The sequence below is a fragment of the Pelobates fuscus genome, chromosome 6 (assembly GCF_036172605.1).
Source record: "Pelobates fuscus isolate aPelFus1 chromosome 6, aPelFus1.pri, whole genome shotgun sequence".
Lineage (NCBI taxonomy): Eukaryota > Metazoa > Chordata > Amphibia > Anura > Pelobatidae > Pelobates > Pelobates fuscus.
The window spans coordinates 241,288,047-241,308,130 of NC_086322.1; the positions used below are offsets into that span (position 1 = coordinate 241,288,047).

The 20,084-nt window shown below is 41.5% G+C and overlaps 1 protein-coding gene across 1 annotated transcript in view; it reads right to left on the reverse strand.

Annotated features, from left to right (window-relative positions):
* LOC134565740 (ubiquinol-cytochrome-c reductase complex assembly factor 1) overlaps positions 1-18,788 on the reverse strand; it is a 216,431-nt gene extending 197,643 nt beyond the window's left edge. Inside the window, exon 1 of the mRNA XM_063425387.1 lies at positions 18,699-18,788. Within this exon, the coding sequence (XP_063281457.1) occupies positions 18,699-18,722 (24 nt within the window). The 5' untranslated portion in view covers positions 18,723-18,788. The remainder of the gene's footprint in view (positions 1-18,698) is intronic.
* Between the last annotated feature and the right edge of the window lie 1,296 nt (positions 18,789-20,084).

The following is a 20,084-nucleotide window of genomic DNA, read 5'->3' on the forward strand; positions in this document are numbered from 1 at the left end:
CCTCAGTGTTGGGCAAACAGTCGGGTGGTGCGAATGCTTGTTTGTATGGATACATGGAAAGATGAACATTCAGGCTTCACCCATTATTTTTCTGTTTTGCGACCATTCATAAATCCTGGATAGAAGGACTGCATTGTGATTAAGTTCTATATTTAGGAGTGTGAGCCGTCCCTCCATCTTCGGCCAAACTAGTAGAGAGTATACAAGTCTGGTTATGTAACTAGTATGTGTGTTGTGTTAAAAATTGTTGTGAGAAAAGAGACAAGTAATACAATTTCAAGTGCAGATATCAAAGGAATGGTAGCATATATTTATTTTTAGCAAATTTAGACTGGAGAACCACCAAAAGTGGGGTACATACCATAACTTTAAGTCTTTGGAAATGGACTGTAATAATGGTGGGGGGAGTTAAATTTGTAAAGGTGTGATAGTTACATAGCTGAAAAGAGACATGCGTCCATCAAGTTCAGCCTCCTCACATTTGTTTTTTGCTGTTGATCCAAAAGAAGGCAAAAAAAAAAAAAAAAACAGTTTGAAGCACTTCCAATTGTGCAACAAGCTAGGGAAAAAAATCCTTCTTGACCCCAGAATGGCAGTCAGATTTATCCTTGGATCAAGCAGTTATTACCCTACATTGAAAGAGTATATCCTTGAATATTCTGTTTTTGCAAGTATGCATCTAGTAGCTTGTTTGAACATCTGTATGGACTCCAATAAAAAAAAAAAAAAAAAAAAAAACCTTCAGGCAGAGAATTCCACATCCTTATTGTTCTTACAGTAAAAAAAAAAAAACAAAAAAAAAAAAAAAAAACTTTCCCTTAGACGAAATCTTTCTTCCAGTCTAAATGCATTGCCTCGTGTCCTATGTAAAGTCCGGTTTGTGAATAGATTTCCACACAATGGTTTGTATTGGCCCCAAATATATTTGTATAATGTTATCATATCCCCTCTCAGGCGATGTTTTTCTAAACTAAATAGTAAATAGGGTGAGAATACCCTAGGGCAGTCCTCAAGTACCCCCTACCAGTCCAAGATTTAGGGACTACCCTGTTGTGTCTAAAGTGTTTTTTTTTTTTGTTTTGTTTTTTTTCTTTTCCCTAAAAACACTTTAGACACAACAGGGTAATCCCTAAATCCTGGACTGGTAGGGAGTACTTGAGGACTGGGTTGGGAACCACTGCCCTAGGGTATTCAATAATGAATACAATGCCCTCATCCAGCTCAGCCAAATAGGGCCAAACTCCAATGTTGCCATTAGTAGGGACAATATACCCTGTCAAACGCCTTTTCGGCATCAACAGAAAGTATGTTGAATGTTTAGTTGAATGAATGAGATTGATGAGTTTTGTGGTATATTTCTTCACTTCTCTTCCCAGTATAAAACCAGCCTGATCAGGGTAGGCTAGTCCCGGGAGGAGAAGGCATAGTCAGTTGGCCAGAATATTTGTGAATAATTTGAGGTCCATATTGATGAGGTGCATAGGACGATAGCTCCCACAATTTGTAGGATCTTTACAAGGCTTGGGTATAAGAGCAATATTGGCCTCTAATGCTGAAGGAGGAGTGACAAGAGAGTTAAAGGACTTAGCAAAAGGTAAACAAGGAGGAAGTTTTAACTCTAGGAGTTAGTAAGTCTTGAATTTCAGTGCTCTAAAATTTGTATAATTTTGCGTAAAAAAGTCTTGGAAGGCCATGGTGATATCCATCATAAGGTGTGACATTACATCTGTTGGTAACTTAATGGTAGGAATAAAAGTAGCCAGTCTCCTTTCTGGAGCGAATGCACTAGGAGACGTCCACTTTTGCATAGTAAAGATTTTTGATTGACAAGAGCTTACGTTTGAAATAAATCACAATTAATACAGCACTCAATCGCATGTACTATGTGTCAAAAAGAGTAATCAATGAATTGAAATGCAAAATTCCTTTATTGTACACTAATAAAGAGCTTAAAGATCAAAAAAAGCAAAATCTAAAAAATGACCACTATTGCCAAAAATATACAGGATGGTGCACACTAATTCATCTACTGTACAATAGTTTACGTTTGGTCTGGCTGGTTGTAGGCTGAAAGATAGTCAGTTTGTGGCAGTGTCATACCCCAGTCCCATCTTCGGTTTGTGCAACTGTCATGGGTCTTAAACAGGCAAATAGTGATTGCTAGACGACTGGGTCAGAGCATATCCAAAATGACAAGCCTTGTCAAGGTGCTGCCAGTATGCAGTGCTCCCAGTATGCAGTGGTTAGTGCCTACCAAAACTGGTGCAAGAAAGGACAATCGGCAAACCAGTGTCATGGTCAAGGGCACACAAGGCTCATTGATGCACATGGGGAGCGAATATTGCATGGTTTGATGAATCACATTTTCTTTTAGATCAGGAAGATGGCCAGGTACATGTGCGTTGCTTACCTGGGGAAGAGATGGAAGCATGATGCGCTATGGGAAGAAAGCAGGTTGGCAGAGGCAGCGTTATACTCTGAGCAATGTTCTACTGGGAAATCTTGGGTCCTGGCATTAATGTGGTTGTTACTTTAACACGTACTACTGCAGACCACATAACCCCTTCATGGCAATGGTGTTCCCTGATGGCACTGGCCTCTTTCAGCAGTATAATGCACCCTGCCACACTCCTTGAAAGAAAAATATTTCAAGGTGCTGCCTGGGCCTCAACAAAATTGAGCATCTGTGGGATGTGCTGGAACAACAAATACAATCCAAAAGTCTTGTGGAATCCTACATGCATCAACACTGTTTTTATAGCACAAGGGGGACCTACGCAATATAAGGCAGGTGGGTGGTCAGTGTATATAATGATCTAAGGTTGGAATAACCCTTTCAGCTGTTGAAACACTGTTGCACAAAAACAGGTAAGAATGTATCCCTAAAATACATATATGTATGGAGCCCTACATTTACAAAATTTACTTCACAAGAGAACATTTCATCCCGATTTGCTAACCAAATTGCATTCCAAATTGTTACTTCCATAATATATTATCTGTTCAGCCGTGGCTTCAATAACTGTAAAGAGTACAGTACATGGGGTTAACATAGTTCAGAATTGATTAACTGTAAAGATAATTTTGCTTAAAGGGACACTATAGTCACCTGAACAACTATAGCTTAATGAAGCAGTTTTGGTGTATAGAACATGCCCCTGCAGCCTCACTGCTCAATCCTCTGCCATTTAGGAGTTAAATGCCTTTATTTATGAACCCTAGTCACACCTCCCTGCATGTGACTTTCTTTATTGCAAGTTCTGTTTAATTAAAGGGAAACTCCAGTGCCAGAAAAACGATCCGTTTTTCTGGCACTGGAGGGTCCCTCTCCCTCCCACCCCCCAATCCCCGGTTACTGAAGGGGTGAAAACCCCTTCAGTCACTTACCTGGGACAGCGGCGATGTCCCTCGCCGCTGTCTCCGGCTCCGCGACGCTCCTCCCAGTGATTGCGTCGGCCGGTGGGCGAGACTGATCTCGCCCACCGGCCGAGGAGACGTAATGCGCATGCGCGGAAATGCCGCGCATGCGCATTACGTCTCCCCATAGGAAAGCATTGAAAAATCATTTCAATGTTTTCCTATGGGGTTTTGAGCGACGCTGGAGGTCCTCACACAGCGTGAGGACGTCCAGCGACGCTCTAGCACAGGTTTCCTGTGCTAGAACCCAGGAAGTGACCTCTAGTGGCTGTCTAGTAGACAGCCACTAGAGGTGGAGTTAACCCTGCAATGTAATTATTGCAGTTTATAAAAAAACTGCAATAATTACAGCTGCAGGGTTAAGGGTAGTGGGAGTTGGCACCCAGACCACTCCAATGAGCAGAAGTGGTCTGGGTGCCTAGAGTGTCCCTTTAAGATTTTCTTATCCCCTGCTATGTTCATAGCTTGCTAGACCCTGCAAAAGCCTCCTGTATGTGATTAAAGTTCAATTTAGAGATTGAGATACAATTATTTAAGGTAAATTACATCTGTTTGAAAGTGAAACCAGTTTTTTGTTCATGCAGGCTCTGTCAATCATAGCCAGGGGAGGTGTGCCTAGGGCTGCATAAACAGAAACAAAGTGATTTAACTCCTAAATGACAGTGAATTGAGCAGTGAAATTGCAGGGGAATGATCTATACACTAAAACTGCTTTATTTAGCTAAAGTAATTTAGGTGACTATAGTGTTCCTTTAAAGCAAGTCACAGTTATACAATATTTTTTCAGTTATTTCACCACTTTTTCACATACATAGCAAATTGAAAACTGCTTGCAGAGTTGCAATTCAAGTAAAACATGTATGTTCGTGACATTTCTGGATCTAATTAGGTAAGGACTGTTGCATGGCACTTTATTAAAACGCAGCCTGTTTTCTCTCATTAAAAGGCATTTAAGGAACATTAAGCTGAATAAAATCTACAGCTTAGTGTACTGGTTATGTTGTCCAGAGTCTCTGGGCACCATCCAAGAAGAATGACACTGATAGGTTGAGAAGGCTGGGCATACATAACTAATGCCCTCTGCCAATTACAGTCATCAAGTTTGGACAAAATTGACACTGATATTGTAGAAGTGGTATTTCCACATTTTCAATGCAGGTGAAAACAAGACACTCTGTATTTGCCATGGAGAGCCCTGAGCAAGTGCCTCCCAAATTGTTTGCACTAAAACTAAGAGCACCCAGAGACTAGGCAATAGCATTATTATTAATATTTATAAAGCACCAACAAGTTCCGCAGCACTGTACAATGGGTGGAATAACAGACACGTATTTGCAATCAGACGAGTTGGACACACAGCAACAGAGGACTCAATGAGCTTATGGTAGAGGCAGGGCCAGATTAACATAGGGGCTGATGGAGCTGCAGCTCCAGGTCCATGCCCATGGAATAGGCCCATTGATTTGAAAAAATGTTTACAAAAAAAAAAAAAAAAAAAAAATCCTTTACCCTTGGGGTTGCCACCTGACTAGTATTTTATGGTATTTGAGACTGCCTGGCTGGTTCCAGTATTGCAGTACAACTGGCAATACAAAAGCCGGTATATTTCTTAGTATGAACAGAGATTACTCTGCCATATCACCACTGGCCAGTAGGGTCGCTGTGTGTGGAAAGAGGCAGGGATAGGAAGTCAGCATATTACTGCATCTCTCTACTCACTGATCCGCGGGGGAGCAGCTATACAGCACAAATAATCCAGACAGCAGCTCCAAGCCTGCAGAGACAGCCTACAGCTCAGGAAAGTGAGGGATGAGGGGAAAGGCTGCATGGAGACAAGGGGACACTGGGAGACACTGGAAGATCAGGGGACGCTGGGAAACATGGGGACACTGAAAGATCAGGGGACGCTGTGAGACACTAGTGGATGCTGAGGCATTTGGGGACACTGGGACACTGTGTCCCTAGTGTCTGTGTACCCATGTCTCCTAATGTCCACAAGTCTCTCAGTTTCCCCATATCTCCCAGCCAGTGTCCCTAGTGTCTCAGTGTCCCCATGTCTTCCAGTGTCCCCATGTCTTAGTGTCCCAATGTCTCTTAAGTGTCCCCTAGTGTCCAAGTGACACTGGGCAACATAGGGACACGAGGGGACACTGGGAGACATGGGGCACTGAGACATTTTAACACATATGGACACTGTGATACATAGGGGTCACAGACATGGGGACACAAGGGGACACATGGGGCAGTGAAACACTGATACATAGGGGAAACAGACACTAGGAGATACTGGGAGACATGAGGACACTGGAAGACTAGGAGACACTGGGAACGTAGTTTTTTTTTGGCTATTTTACAGAAATTTCGCTTATGTCACTCATTATGCAAATTAGCAAAGCCGGTATTTTTTTCCAAGAAAGGTATCCTAACTATCCTTCACATACTCTTGCTTAAGTATGGAAACGTAAGAGGGATGTATGGGAACAAAACTTGTGTGGACTTGCTGACAATTAAATTAGTTAAGGTAATGCTGACTTTGGTCTCTCTAACACTGTGGCATGTTCCCTTTCTTCTACACTCACTACATACACCTTTTCTCTGTCCCAGACTATATACTAGGATCTTCTGCCTGCTAGTAAGAAGGTATGGAGACAAGTGGACATGTGAGTGCTTGGGGACAGTGCTAGACGCATTTAAGCCAAGCTCAGGGTGCTGTATGCAGTTGGCTAGCCTGCATGATAGGCAAGCAGCCTGACATGCATTCATGCCAGGCTGGCCTTCCAATTTTTTAGGCAAACATGCCCCCTTTTTAAACGCATGTTCGCCTCTTTCGGTAGTTTTGATTACATGATTCACGTCAGTGGCACACTATTTTACACTGCCCATTGATTGTCGACTTCACTGGACACTGCTGTTAGGGGTTAGGATTTACTTAAAAGATGAAAGCATAAATTAGAGAGAGATTAGCATAGAGTATTTGTTTTCTTATAGCTGCATCCTATGAGTTTCCCTCCAGCACCACTTCCGCCAGATCATGTTGCTTGGGAGGTATGACTGTTTTAGTGTTTTTAGTCAAAAAGATTCTGTAATTAGGCCCATCATAATTGTCAGCACCAGGTCCATTGGGCTCTTAATCTGGCCCTGGGTAGAGGGAGTGGGTTTAGTGACACAGAAGGTAAGGATAGGGTAGAAATCACTATGTCAATCTGTAATGGTTGTGTTGCTTAGAGTGTCATTAAGCATGAATGCAACACATACTCATTTTTGAGCAATAGGTTTGCCACTGCTCCCAGGCTATGAACATCACCATTCAAAACAGCAAGTGTATATGCTATCCCAGCCTATCCCTGGTCTCACTCTAATGGTAGAACTGTAGAACATATGCACATGCTAATGCTGAGTAATTCCTTATTGATATGAATGAGATCAGCTAGCATATGTGCAATGCAGCTGCTCATGGCAAACCATTTAATAAAAAAAAAATAATGATATTGAGTGCACCAGGTATCATGCAAAAAAAACAACAACAAAAAAACACCCATTGATAACTCTACAAAGTGAACAGGTGCAATCTAAAGGGACATTTAAACAGGGATATTGCTTTTGGGGTACAGTTGGCACAACTTATGGTAAGTCCATGCAGACAAGCACTACACAAGATTCTTTTTGTAAGTTAACCAACCAAAATACTCTGCCTTTAAGTCCCTTTAATGGGGCATTCAAAAATGTTCACTTATGAAATCCCCACACTAGCTGCACATCCTTACCTATTGCAGCTTCTGCGGTGCTCTTCTGCCAAGAAGTTGCACAACAATCCTGAATCTCACATTATTTTCAGTGGGAGCCAAGCATAACCCATAATCCAAAATGCACTACACACTTTCACTAAGCTGTGAAAGAAGCTTGGGACTTGTATAATGAGTATATACAATACGAGTATTTCAGTTGGCAAAAAGGAAGTTTTATTTCTTCCTGTGATACCCCTCAGTGAAGGGGTAAGCTTACAGCTATGAGCTGCAGGGGGTGTTTTTTTCATGCAATATATTATCGCGTATGACTGTCACTTTAAGGGTGAATTGGTTGCTGGTTATTGCTCTTCTCTAAACTACTGTAAATGTGGCTTTGGTTCATTGTCGGCATGCTTGAAAGGAAACAGCATATAATTGAATATTTATTTACATGATTATGTATTTATCCACAAAGACAGAATTTACCCCACATTCTAAGTATGCATTTTACACCGATTTAATTTCTTAGTTGTCAGAAATACACACATATTATTTGAACACATTGACTACATATGTGAACACATGCGGAAATAACTTTGGAACATACCCTGAGGGTCAGCAACAGTTAAACCGTGCCTTTATAATTTATTGAGGTGTGAAGACCCAGAGGCAAAGTGATCCTGGAACTAGTTTTTTTAGTAAAATTACATTTTGGCTTAATATTATTTAACGATCTATCTTGTTTTAAAATTACAGACTACGAATTACATACAGTCGATGATAAAAATCCGATATATATATATATATATAGATATAGATATAGATATATATATATATATTTGTGGTCAGGGAAATAAGCTGTATTGACGTTAAACCTTATAATGAACTAAAGTCGGTTGTGGTGTGCCAAAACTAATGTTCGGGCGGGCCTGTAAATAAAGAGGGCCCACCAAGAAGTAATTGAATAGAGGGAGTGGTGGGTAGGGTGACCAGCCGACAACAGCCCAGTACAGAAGTAGGTTTGAGTATATATAAGCCGGTCAATCCCCACCCACAACTCCCGGCTCCGCCTTCCCATTTGTGGTCAGGGAAATAAGCTGTATTGACGTTAGACCTTATAATGAACTAAAGTCGGTTGTGTCGGTTGTTCGGGAGGGCATGTAAATAAAGAGGGCAAAAAGGATATTTAACCATGTCACTTTAATACGTGACAGATTGTTACAATATACATGCAAACGTGGTTGTAACCTTGAAACAATACATACACTCGAAGAAGGGCACTCACTCGTCTTCTAAATTTGAAAACTTTAATCATCAATGTTCAGTAACTTTACAGTATCATAAACGTTTCAGTCCTCATCCTGATGAAAGTCCGGATGAGGACTGAAACAGTGATACTGTAAAGTTACTGAACATTAATAAAGTTGAACAGTGAATAAAGTTTACAAATTAAGAAGACCAGTGAATGCCCTTCGAGTGTATATATTTAATATTTATTTTATTTCTTCTCAATTAAATCTGATTTCTTTTAATAAAATATTTTGTAGTATTTGTACAAAATGTTATTGTTAATTAAGTGTTCTTGCATAGCAAGACCACTTAATAATAATAATATATATGTGAGATAACATTAAGTGGTCTTGCTATGCAAGAACACTTAATAATAATAATATATATGTGAGATAACATTAAGTGTTCTTGCATAGCAAGACCACTTAATGTTATCTCACATATATATTATTATTATTATTATTATTATTATTCTTATTATAGCCAAATTTGCCACCCTAACTCCTCCCACAGTTTTTACACTACATAGACAAAAATATACCAAAACGTGCAGATTGTTCCCGATCGGATTGCTATTACTTTGTGGAACGTTTCGCCGAATGGTTCACGGAATATCGTCGTTCTTGTGGCGAAATTTGTCCCATAGGAATGAATGGCAAAGCTAGAGTGGGAGCTGGCAAAAGCTGAAAAATCAGGATGTGATTTCTAAACTGCCACCACTCCCTCATTTTCAGGCCCACCTACACAAATCTTATATCAAAACGTTCAGCTATCCCTGCTGCCACTAGAAATGTCCACGGCTAAGCCATAGTCCTGATAGTTTTCACAATATGACCATTTGTTTGCAACTCACGCCTTCCATTGACATTCATTGAAACTCCACTCTGCAAAGCTCACATTTGAAGGGCAATTTCTAAACTGCGACTGTGCCTTCATTGTTAATATCTCAGAGACATACTATACATCAAAATGTAGTTCTGGGTCTTGTGATTCTCACAATATAAAGATCTTCACTGTAGGATTTATAGTTTTTAAAATACGACCGTTTGAAGATGGCAACCGCCAAAATACTCTGACCTGTGCAAGGCTGCAGCAGCAAGTGATGTCATAGACAAAGCCTTTTACACCTGCTAATTTTTTATAACTGTATGTTTTAATGTAACTGTGAAGCACTTTGGGCAACAACATTGCAATTAAATGTGCTATATAAATAAATACTAACAGTTACTCCGCCCACTCTAGTTGTAGACTACTGATGGAGGCAAGAACACTTCACACAATTTCCCCAGAAATTGTAGCTTTTTTAGTTATTATTATTATTATTCTTAATCTTATTATAGCCAAATTTGCCACCCTAACTCCTCCCACAGATTTTACACTACATAGACAAAAATTTACCAAAACGTGCAGATTGTTCCCGATCGCGTTGCTATTACTTTGTGGAACGTTTCGCTGAATGGTTCTCGGAATATCGTCGTTCTTGTGGCGAAATTTGTCCCATAGGAATGAATGGCAAAGCTAGAGTGGGAGCTGGCAAAAGCTGAAAAATCAGGACAGGATTTCTAAACTGCCACTACTCCCTCATTTTCAAGCCCACCTACACAAATCTTATATCAAAACGTTCAGCTATCCCTGCTGCCACTAAAAATGTCCACGGCTAAGCCATAGTCCTGATTGGTTTCGCAATATGACCATTTGTTTGCAACTCACGCAGTCCATTGACATTCATTGAAACGCCACTCTTCAAAGCTCACATTTGAAGGGCAATTTCTAAACTGCGACTGTGCCTTCCTTGTTAATATCTCAGAGACATACTATACATCAAAATGTAGGTCTGGGTCTTGTGATTCTCACAATATAAAGCTCTTCACTGTAGGATTTATAGTTTTTAAAATACGACCGTTTGAAGATGGCAACCGCAAAAATACTCTGTCCTGTGCAAGGCTGCAGCAGCAAGTGATGTCATAGACAGGGCCATTTGCACCTGCTAATGTTTTTATAACTGTATGTTTTAATGTAACTGTGCAACAACGTTGCAATTAAATGTGCTATATAAATAAATAACAGTTACTCCGCCCACTCCAGTTGTATACTACTGGTGGAGGCAAGAACACTTCACAATTTCCCCAGAAATTGTAGCTTTTCTAGTTATTATTATTATTATTATAGCCAAATTTACCATCCTAACTCCTCCCACAGTTTTTACACTACATAGACCAAAATTTACCAAAACGTGCAGATTGTTCCCGATCGTGTTGCTATTACTTTGTGGAACGTTTCGCCGAATGGTTCACGGAATATCGTTGTTCTTGTGGTGAAATTTGTCCCATAGGAATGAATGGCAAAGCTAGAGTGGGAGCTGGCCAAAGCTGAAAAATCAGGACATGATTTCTAAACTGCCACCACTCCCTCATTTTCAGGCCCACCTACACAAATCTTATATCAAACCGTTCAGCTATCCCTGCTGCCACTAAAAATGTCCACAGCTAAGCCATAGTCATTATAGTTTTCAAGATATGACAATTTGTTCGAAACTCACGCCGTCCATTGACATTCATTGAAACTCCACTCTGCAAAGATCACATTTGAAGGGCAATTTCTAAACTGCGACTGTGCCTTCATTATTAATATCTCAGAGACATACTATGCATCCAAATGTAGGTCTGGGTCTTGTGATTCTCACAATATAAAGCTCTTCACTGTAGGATTTATAGTTTTTAAAATACGATCGTTTGAAGATGGCAACCGCCAAAATACTCTGACCTGTGCAAGGCTGCAGCAGCAAGTGATGTCATAGACAAAGCCTTTTACACCTGCTAATTTTTTATAACTGTATGTTTTAATGTAACTGTGAAGCACTTTGGGCAACAACATTGCAATTAAATGTGCTATATAAATAAATACTAACAGTTACTCCGCCCACTCCAGTTGTAGACTACTGATGGAGGCAAGAACACTTCACACAATTTCCCCAGAAATTGTAGCTTTTCTAGTTTCTTTTTATTATTCCCCCATTTTAATTTATTTATTTTTGAATTTTTAATTTGTTTTAATTTTTTTATTTTCATTATATTGTTGATAACTTTGTAACTCATGTATTGACTTGTTGTTAAAACTCATGCACCATCAATGTGTATTGTTGATATGTTTATTGTTATTAATATTATATATATATATATATAAATAAAAAAACTCAATAAAAATATTGAAAACACTCAATAAAAATATTTGAAACAAACATAAATGTATATATTGGAAGGCGTAGCCTGAAGTTGTGGGAGGGGTTACCCGGCTATTTAAACTCAGGCCCCCTACACCACAGGGCTGATGCTGCCTGGTTCATGACTACTTCCGGTTCAAAGGTCATCAACACAGACTGCCTAAAAACTCCAAACAAGCTGGTCTGGGCCTACTGTGGCTCCCATGCCGATCGGACCAAGTTTTTCCCTGCTCCAACAACTCCCATCCTGCTGTTCCAGCCACATGCGGTCAGAGACTCCCACGCTGATTGGTCCAAGTTCTCCCTGCTCCAACAACTCCCATCACGCTGTTCCAGCCGCATGCGGTCAGAGACTCCCAGGACGATCGGACCAAGTTCTCTCTGCTCCAACAACTCCCATCATGCTGTTCCAGCCACATGCAGTAAGAGACTCCCACGATGATTGGACCAAGTTCCCCCTGGTCCAACAACTCCCATCACGCTGTTCCAGCCACATACGGTCAAAGTCTCCCAAGCCGATTGGACAAGTTCTCCCTGCTCCAACAACTCCCATCACGCTGTTCCAGCCACATGCGGTCAGACTCCCACACTGATCGGACCAAGTTCTCCCAGCTCCAACAACTCCCATCATGCTGTTCCAGCCACATGCGGTCATTGACTCCCACGCTGATCGGACCAAGTTTTCCCTGCTCCAACAACTCCCATCACGCTGTTCCAGCCACACGCAGTCAGAGACTACTCACCTCCTCTCCAGAACTGGCTGTTCGTTCCCGCTGGCGCTATGAGACCCCTTACCGGCTTATCGGGCCTTTTCCTGGACCAAACCTCCGTGTCCACCAAGTCTGGATACTTTCCAGCCACATAGCTGACCTCTCGTTTGTTTCCTGTACCAGTCAAATCCACGAACCGTGAGTCTGCCTGTACGGGCCAAATCCATGAACACACAATTGTTCACACGTTTATGTTTTTACATACCGTCTATTCTGGACTTTTTCCCGTTCAGGACTTAAGTCAGTTCACCTAATCCTGCCTGCTCTTTGTTCCATTCCTATTCGCTAGTTTCTACCGAACTAGTCTCCAGTCTATCTCAATTACATGCTTCCATCTTCCATTCCATGCTTCCATCAACGGCCACCACAATCATAGTACCAATTCGTTAGTTTTACACTGTTCCCTGATACATGAAATGTCCAGGTTCTTTAGCCTGCTACTAGTTATCCTTACATGCCCCCTGTAGTTCTGTTATATTTGCTATGTTTCTTGTTATTATTTACAATTGTGCATGGATATTGTCAGTTTCCCATTACTAATTCAGCTCTGGTAAGCATTTAATATTCACTACATATATAGCATTACCATCATATATCGCATATGTCTTATTCTATCACTTATGGACCTGGTACTGTTCTGAGGCAGTCATTACGTTCACATTTGTTACCATGTGTTATGGCCAATCTGTATACTTGCTCCCACGATAGGTATATTACTTATTTGGAGGACGATCACCTATTCGCTAAACCTTTTTTGTAACACGCCACACTCCTATGTTCATATGTATCGTCATGTTCCCTGGGACAAACCCTAGTGTACCAGGCTTTACCATACCATCATATGTTCCCCCTGACTCTACGTCAAAATAATCACGTATTATGCACTAAAAGTTATTTACTCATTGCTGCTATATTCTACTCGAGCAAGTTCATCATCCTAACCGACCCTTGTATCACTAAACCTACAGCAACTCCACTCTAACTGTTCTATGTTACATCAGCCAACGCTGGCATGCAATTCCTTTGCCAGGCCGTACACAGGCCCACGCCCGGGGATCCTTAATTCCCCACACATACACCCCCCTTCCCATGCTGGCACGACCATAATTAAATATTCTAAGTCCTACCGGGATAGCTCAAAACTGCCATCATAGCTTGGTATTCCATATCCCCCTATATGTATTTTAGCTAAAGAAGTCACAGGACCAATTAGCGGTCACTCATGACTCTGCCTATCCCCCATTATTGTCGCAGTATTGGTTAAACACTCCCCATGGTCTCTGGTAATGGCCTAGGATCCTCACCCTACTCACTTATAGGGATATTTGATTTATGTCCTATGAATCTTGTACCCACCATCGTAGGGTCAGGATTCTAACAACTATGTCCTCAGGTTACCTATTCATAGACCAGCCTCAAGAACAACCACCCCGATTATTCAGGCGTATTTTGTTCACAGTAAGTCAAGCCTAATTCCAGTTCCAACTTGCCTCCCACCATCATTTCCCTTTAGGTTCTCCAATATCTCATTCCTCTGGCAAGGAAACCACATTCTACCCCAAGCAAGGTATGTTTACCCACCTCGCTACTACCCATTACCCGTCCCATTCTCGGATCCGCTATGTCAGCTATCAGCCTGGTACCCAGCTATGCCAGTAACTAGCCTCATCATTATCAGTTCCGTGAGGCCAACACCCATCTTCATCCACATATGGAGGTACACGCCCCTCGGCCCAACACATAGCTAACGCCTCACATCAACCTCTCCAGGTTACGAGTTAGGGCCTCACCCAGCATGGCCTCTTATATTGACTCTTTTTACAGTCCCCAAGAGGCCAACATTCTTGCCACACCTTTCAGTGGCCCCTGCCCACTAGTCCAAATCACATGAAGTCAAACCGTTGATATCCACTCTACTTGCCTCCATACATAACATCAACGATGGACTACAGAGACGGGAATCTCCACAGGCACTGATGCACATCCCAGCCACAGGACTCCCAAATCCCTCTCATGGTTATGTTATCCTTTCAAATCCCTCCCTTAGCACATCGGTTTACATTATTACTCCCTCATACTTTGTGTCCCTGACCATACGCAAAGACATCTGGAAAGGTTAATTTAGTCTCCTTACTGATTGCCTCCCTCGATGTCTTAGAGTACAAGTCTTACTACTACGATGATCTGTACGTCGTTCTATACACCAGAATCCCAGACTCAATCAGAAACTCACTATCCCAGAATTCATCCTAGCCTTCAGACTTTTGTGATGTAAGTGGCTCTACTTCTCCTCACCATAGAGAAGGTTTGCATCGACAACCTGGAGTTTTACCTCTAAGCACAGCCTTTCTGTCACTCAGTCGACTTCTACATCAAGGTTTCCACACACCAGTTCCACACAGGTCTGGTCACACTCCTGTCCGGTATTCACAAGTGTCAGAACCTTCTGTCTGCATTAATAGACCCCGCAACACAATCACGTTGCTTAAGAAGGTATTCAACCATATTAATTACCCACCCCTAGCCTCAACTCATTGATTTCCTCTAAGGAATTCTCCCAGCACTATGCCAAAGGGGTTGACCAGAGCTTGGGTGGGCAAGACAGACATTTCCTATGCCTCCAAGCTTCTACCTATTCAGCCATCCCAAGGGCATGTTCATGGCATTTTATGGAGGGATTGTCATGAATTTCCCACACGTGTAACTTTTAGAGCAAAGAGTAACCCCAAGCTGTTTATCTTATTTGCTAACACACTATGTTGACTAACACTCAATATTAGCGAATGTCCTGCAGTCACCGGTTATCTTAGATAACTTCCTCACGATAGAACGCCCTCACTCCGCTCTGGTTAGTATTCACAAGACGATGGCACTTTTCCTCACTATGGGTTCCACTTTCACAAACTGACCTTCTTAGGCATTCATCTTGACACTAATAAGCTACAGAACATGTCCACCTACAGAGAAGGTACAGCGCATCGGAGTCCTGGGAACCTTTCCTTCTGAAGAACAAGTGGGGAGGGTGGGGGGAGAATGGATCTACAGTCCTACTGGGCACATTGAGGTTTGCCATTATTCTGCACATTTATTTCCCGACCGCTGAGTCTTCTTCCCACCGACAGTTGCATTCTGGCACTAGTTGTTAGCAGACCTACACATATGGCTCAGGTTCATACCACATTGGATTGGGGGCCAGGTTATTCCCGCCATTTCTCATAATTTCCCAGTTACATGGACCAATGCGTCTGCACACACTGATTTCACAGCCAATTTGGTGACTTTTGGTTCTGAGTTGCCTGGCCAGTTGAGACTCTTTAAAAAAAAAAAAAAAAAAAAAAAAAATTTCTATTCCTAGTCAACATTTCTTTGGAATCTGCCCCATAGTGGCCGCCTACAGGGCCTGGGGAGGCATGATCGGATAGGGGAAGTCAAGTGATTTTCTGACAGCTGGCTATACCCACATTCCATGGCTTAATACTGCACTAACTCGCCTCATGGCATTTGGCAGATTTCTGGATTGAGCTGCCCTCTCTGATTATACATCACAAGCATACAATAGAGATTTCACCTTTACAACAAGTTTACCACCGATTACCATAAAACCAATATTCGTTCACTAGTCACCATTGCGACACTCCTCTCCTTTTTGCCCACACAATTTATAAAATCTCTCTTAACACTACAAAACTTACCTGGCTGGCTACACCATGTCTTAAGTGCCCATCCTAGTACCAAACAGTTCACATCCTCTTGCCATATGTAATACGTAGGGACAATCCTACGGGCAATAAGGTGCCGGTCAAAATGTCAGACCTTTACAGGTTATCACTCACAGGACCAAAATCTCCATATGCCCCTATTTAACTGCAGGGCAAACCACTCACTACAGCTAAATTCATAATGTACCTCAGAACCCTCTTAACTAGGCGGGGACTCAACCCCAATGCCTTTTCGGGACATTCCTCCAGAATCAGGGCAGCATCAGCTGCTTCCAGAAAAATGTCCCTGCTCACACCATAAACATTAGGACGCTGGAAATCCACAGTATAATACTAGATACATACCACAACCAGAGCTAGAGTTGAGTAGGTAAAGCCGTTATGAATCTTGCAACGTAAAGATGTGTAATAAGGTATCTTATTCAACTTTTTGCCCTCTTTTATTACAGGCCTACCCGATACGTCGGTTTCGGCACACCACAACCGACTTGCTCATATATCTAACTTATCATGTATACGGCTTTTGTCCCCCGACTACAAATTGGAAGGCGTAGCCTGAAGTTGTGGGAGGGGTTACCCGGCTATTTAAACTCAGGCCCCCTACACCACAGGGCTGATGCTGCCTGGTTCATCCCTCCCACCTCTCCCCTTATACATATTACTATTACAGGTGGGCCCTCTTTTATTACAGGCCTACCCGATACGTCGGTTTCGGCACACCACAACCGACTTGCTCATATATCTAACTTATCATGTATACGGCTTTTGTCCCCGACTACAAATGTATTTATTAAGGAAAATCTATCTACAGATAGTTTTCTATTTATGATACATTATAGCCCAAATAATATTCTGCATGTAATAGGAACACTTTAAAGTTTTGCTTAAAGGGACACTCGCAGTTTAGTAGATAGAAAAAAATCGCAGTTTAGTAGATATACCCCAAATGAAAACTTGCATGTATTTAATTATGCATTTTTCATTGGAGGTTAATCTAAAATCAGCTTGCAAAATCTGCAGTTCTCCTGTCTGCTGCCTTTGCAAGCCTTCCCCTTTGAACCACATCCAGGCTAACAGATTTCCCAATATAGCTCAAATAGAAGACTTTGCAAGGCAGGGGCTCTGGCCAATTTCTGCTTTTTGAGGTTAGCTCCACTGAGCTAACAAAACCAGCAAGTAACATTACCTGTTGTCAGTTTAAAGGCCAATGGGGTGTAACCAGGATAATTTATAAAAGTGTACATTTCTATTAAAATCTGCACATTTTGCAAAGTGATTAAAAGAGGGCAGACTCTTCATGCAGAAAGCTTTCCAGCACGTTAAAGGGCTTTAGGGGTCTTGAGTGTCCATTTAAAGCTGCCATGGGATGCAGTAAAGTAAAGATTTACTTAGCTGAACATGTCCCTCGCAGGTGTTGCCATCCTCTTCCACCGGGTCATCTTCAGTGCCAGGAGTCAACATCACTGCTGTATTCTTGCACATGTGCCAGAGTACAACATTGAGGTCTATGGAGGATCCCACAACACCACATGACGCTCCATCAACAGAGTCAATTACCTGCAAGGGGGCGGGGGATTAACACTTCTATACAGTGGAAGCACCACCTAGTATCTAGAAGTGTCAAGCATAGGAAAAATACAGAGACAAAGTAGTCTCTACAGGAGTCTCTTGTCTCAGTAGAACTCTTGGCTGGGTTCAGTGAAATTCCAACATAGTAAAAATGAGTATTTAATAATGATTCTATCTTTAGGAAATACTCATTTTTCAGGGAGGGACAGTGCTCATATTAAAAGTTGTACTGATTGCATTATTTAAAACTTTCAAAGAAGAAAACAAAATACAGTTAAAAGGGATAAAGCTTTGTTCAGGGTAATATTGTTTTCATGTTTATCTGCTGTATTTACAAATTATGTTACTACTGTGTATGTTAAACATTGACACATGTCATTAAAAATATTGGATATTTAATATTATTTATTTAAATTAATATTATTAAACAAACTGTATCAACTCAATGTAAAATAAACTAATTGAATAAAATACAAAAAAATGCTGAAAATAAGGGAAAACAATAATAGTAACTATCAAACCATTTAGACAAATTGAAACACTTTGCTCACGATTTGTAAACAAATTTAAACAGACAGATCATATATGAGATGCATTTCATTATTTAAAAAAATTAAAATGAAACTCCCAATTTAAATTTAAAAAAAAAAAGAAGTGTATGTGATTGATTGATTACATGATAATGTCTTTCAAACTGGCATGCGAAATTTAAATAAATTTCAAGGACCCCTCTAATGTAAAATTGAACGTAATCACGCACCCACATCACTAGCCATCGTTCTAATCTAAATCTCTTAAGGTTATCTGTGAAAAGGTCACATTGGGCTAGGTGTCCCAAAATGATGTCTCAAACACAAGCCAGATCTTCTTGGTTAATTGAGAACATGCCATACTCGCTAGCATGCACGATGGACCATACCAGTACGGAACGCCTGCGGGGGGAATCTTTGAGCCCGGCAGGCACACTGTTACAGTATATAATACTTACACCTAATCTGAAGAGCGCTGCCATAGTGACATCGATGAGTTTGGTTGCAGATACGGCCCCTATTGCTTCATTGCATGCTGGACAGAAACACTTCCGATGTTAAAGGACCAAACATCCGCTTCTCCTTTTCAGTTGTTCGGTCGGTTTCATTTGCCGCCATCTTGTGGTTGGCACTTCTGCTGGATATGTAACATTCAGAAACTTGATATTGAGGAATCAAGTTACGTTCACAATCGTGTGCACGACAGCATTAACAAAAGGAGTAGAACGTAAAAAATATTGTTTCTCAATCTAATAATACGCCATTGCAAGAGTATACTAAATGTATTTTGGTAATTACTATGATATTTGTGCACAGCACATTTCCTTAGGGTGTGCAACCAGGGAAATGTATTTATAGCAAGAAAATATTTATTGAAGAAGGTAATATATATATATATATATATATATATATATATATATATATATATATATAAAAGGTGTATTATTGGTCAAACCTACGGACTTAAAGGAACAATCCAAGCACCATAACAACTTTGATGAAATTAAGTTGTTATGATTCCAGAAGGTCCATTGTGCCAGTGTACCTTCAGACTTTAACCCCTTAAAAGACCACTATAGTGCCAGGAAAACACTCGTTTTCCTGGCACTATAGTGCCCTGAGGGTGCCCCCACTCTCAGGGTCCCCCTTCCGCCCGGCTCTGGAAAGGGGAAAAGGGGTAAAACTTACCTTTTTCCAGCGCTGGGCGGGGAGCTCTCTGCCTCCGATCCTCCTCCGTTCCGCCCCGTCGGCTGAATGCGCACGCGCGGCAAGAGCTGCGCGCGCATTCAGCCGGTCGCATAGGAAAGCATTTACAATGCTTTCCTATGGACGCTTGCGTGCTCTCACTGTGATTTTCACAGTGAGAATCACGCAAGCGCCTCTAGTGGCTGTCAATGAGACAGCCGCTAGAGGCTTTGGGGGAAGGCTTAACCCATTTCTAAACATAGCAGTTTCTCTGAAACTGCTATGTTTATAAAAAAAATGGGTTAACCCTAGCTGGACCTGGCACCCAGACCACTTCATTAAAGGGACACTATAGTCACCTGAACAACTTCAGCTTAATGAGGTTGTTTAGGTGAGTGCTACAGCTACCCGGAGCCTTTTTCTTGTAAGCACTGTATTTTCTGAGAAAATGCAGTGTTTACATTGGAAGCTTGGAACACCTCTTGTTGCAGTCAATCAGACGGCCACCAGAGGGACTTCCGAGTTCAGAGGCCCTAAAAAGGCCTCTCGTCCGATGCATTCTGGGTGAATGCATCAGACGGGCTATCAGCACACAAAGCACTGTGAACGCGCTTTGTGTGCTGACAGCCTGTCAGCACTGCTGTGGGCGTGGCTTCAGC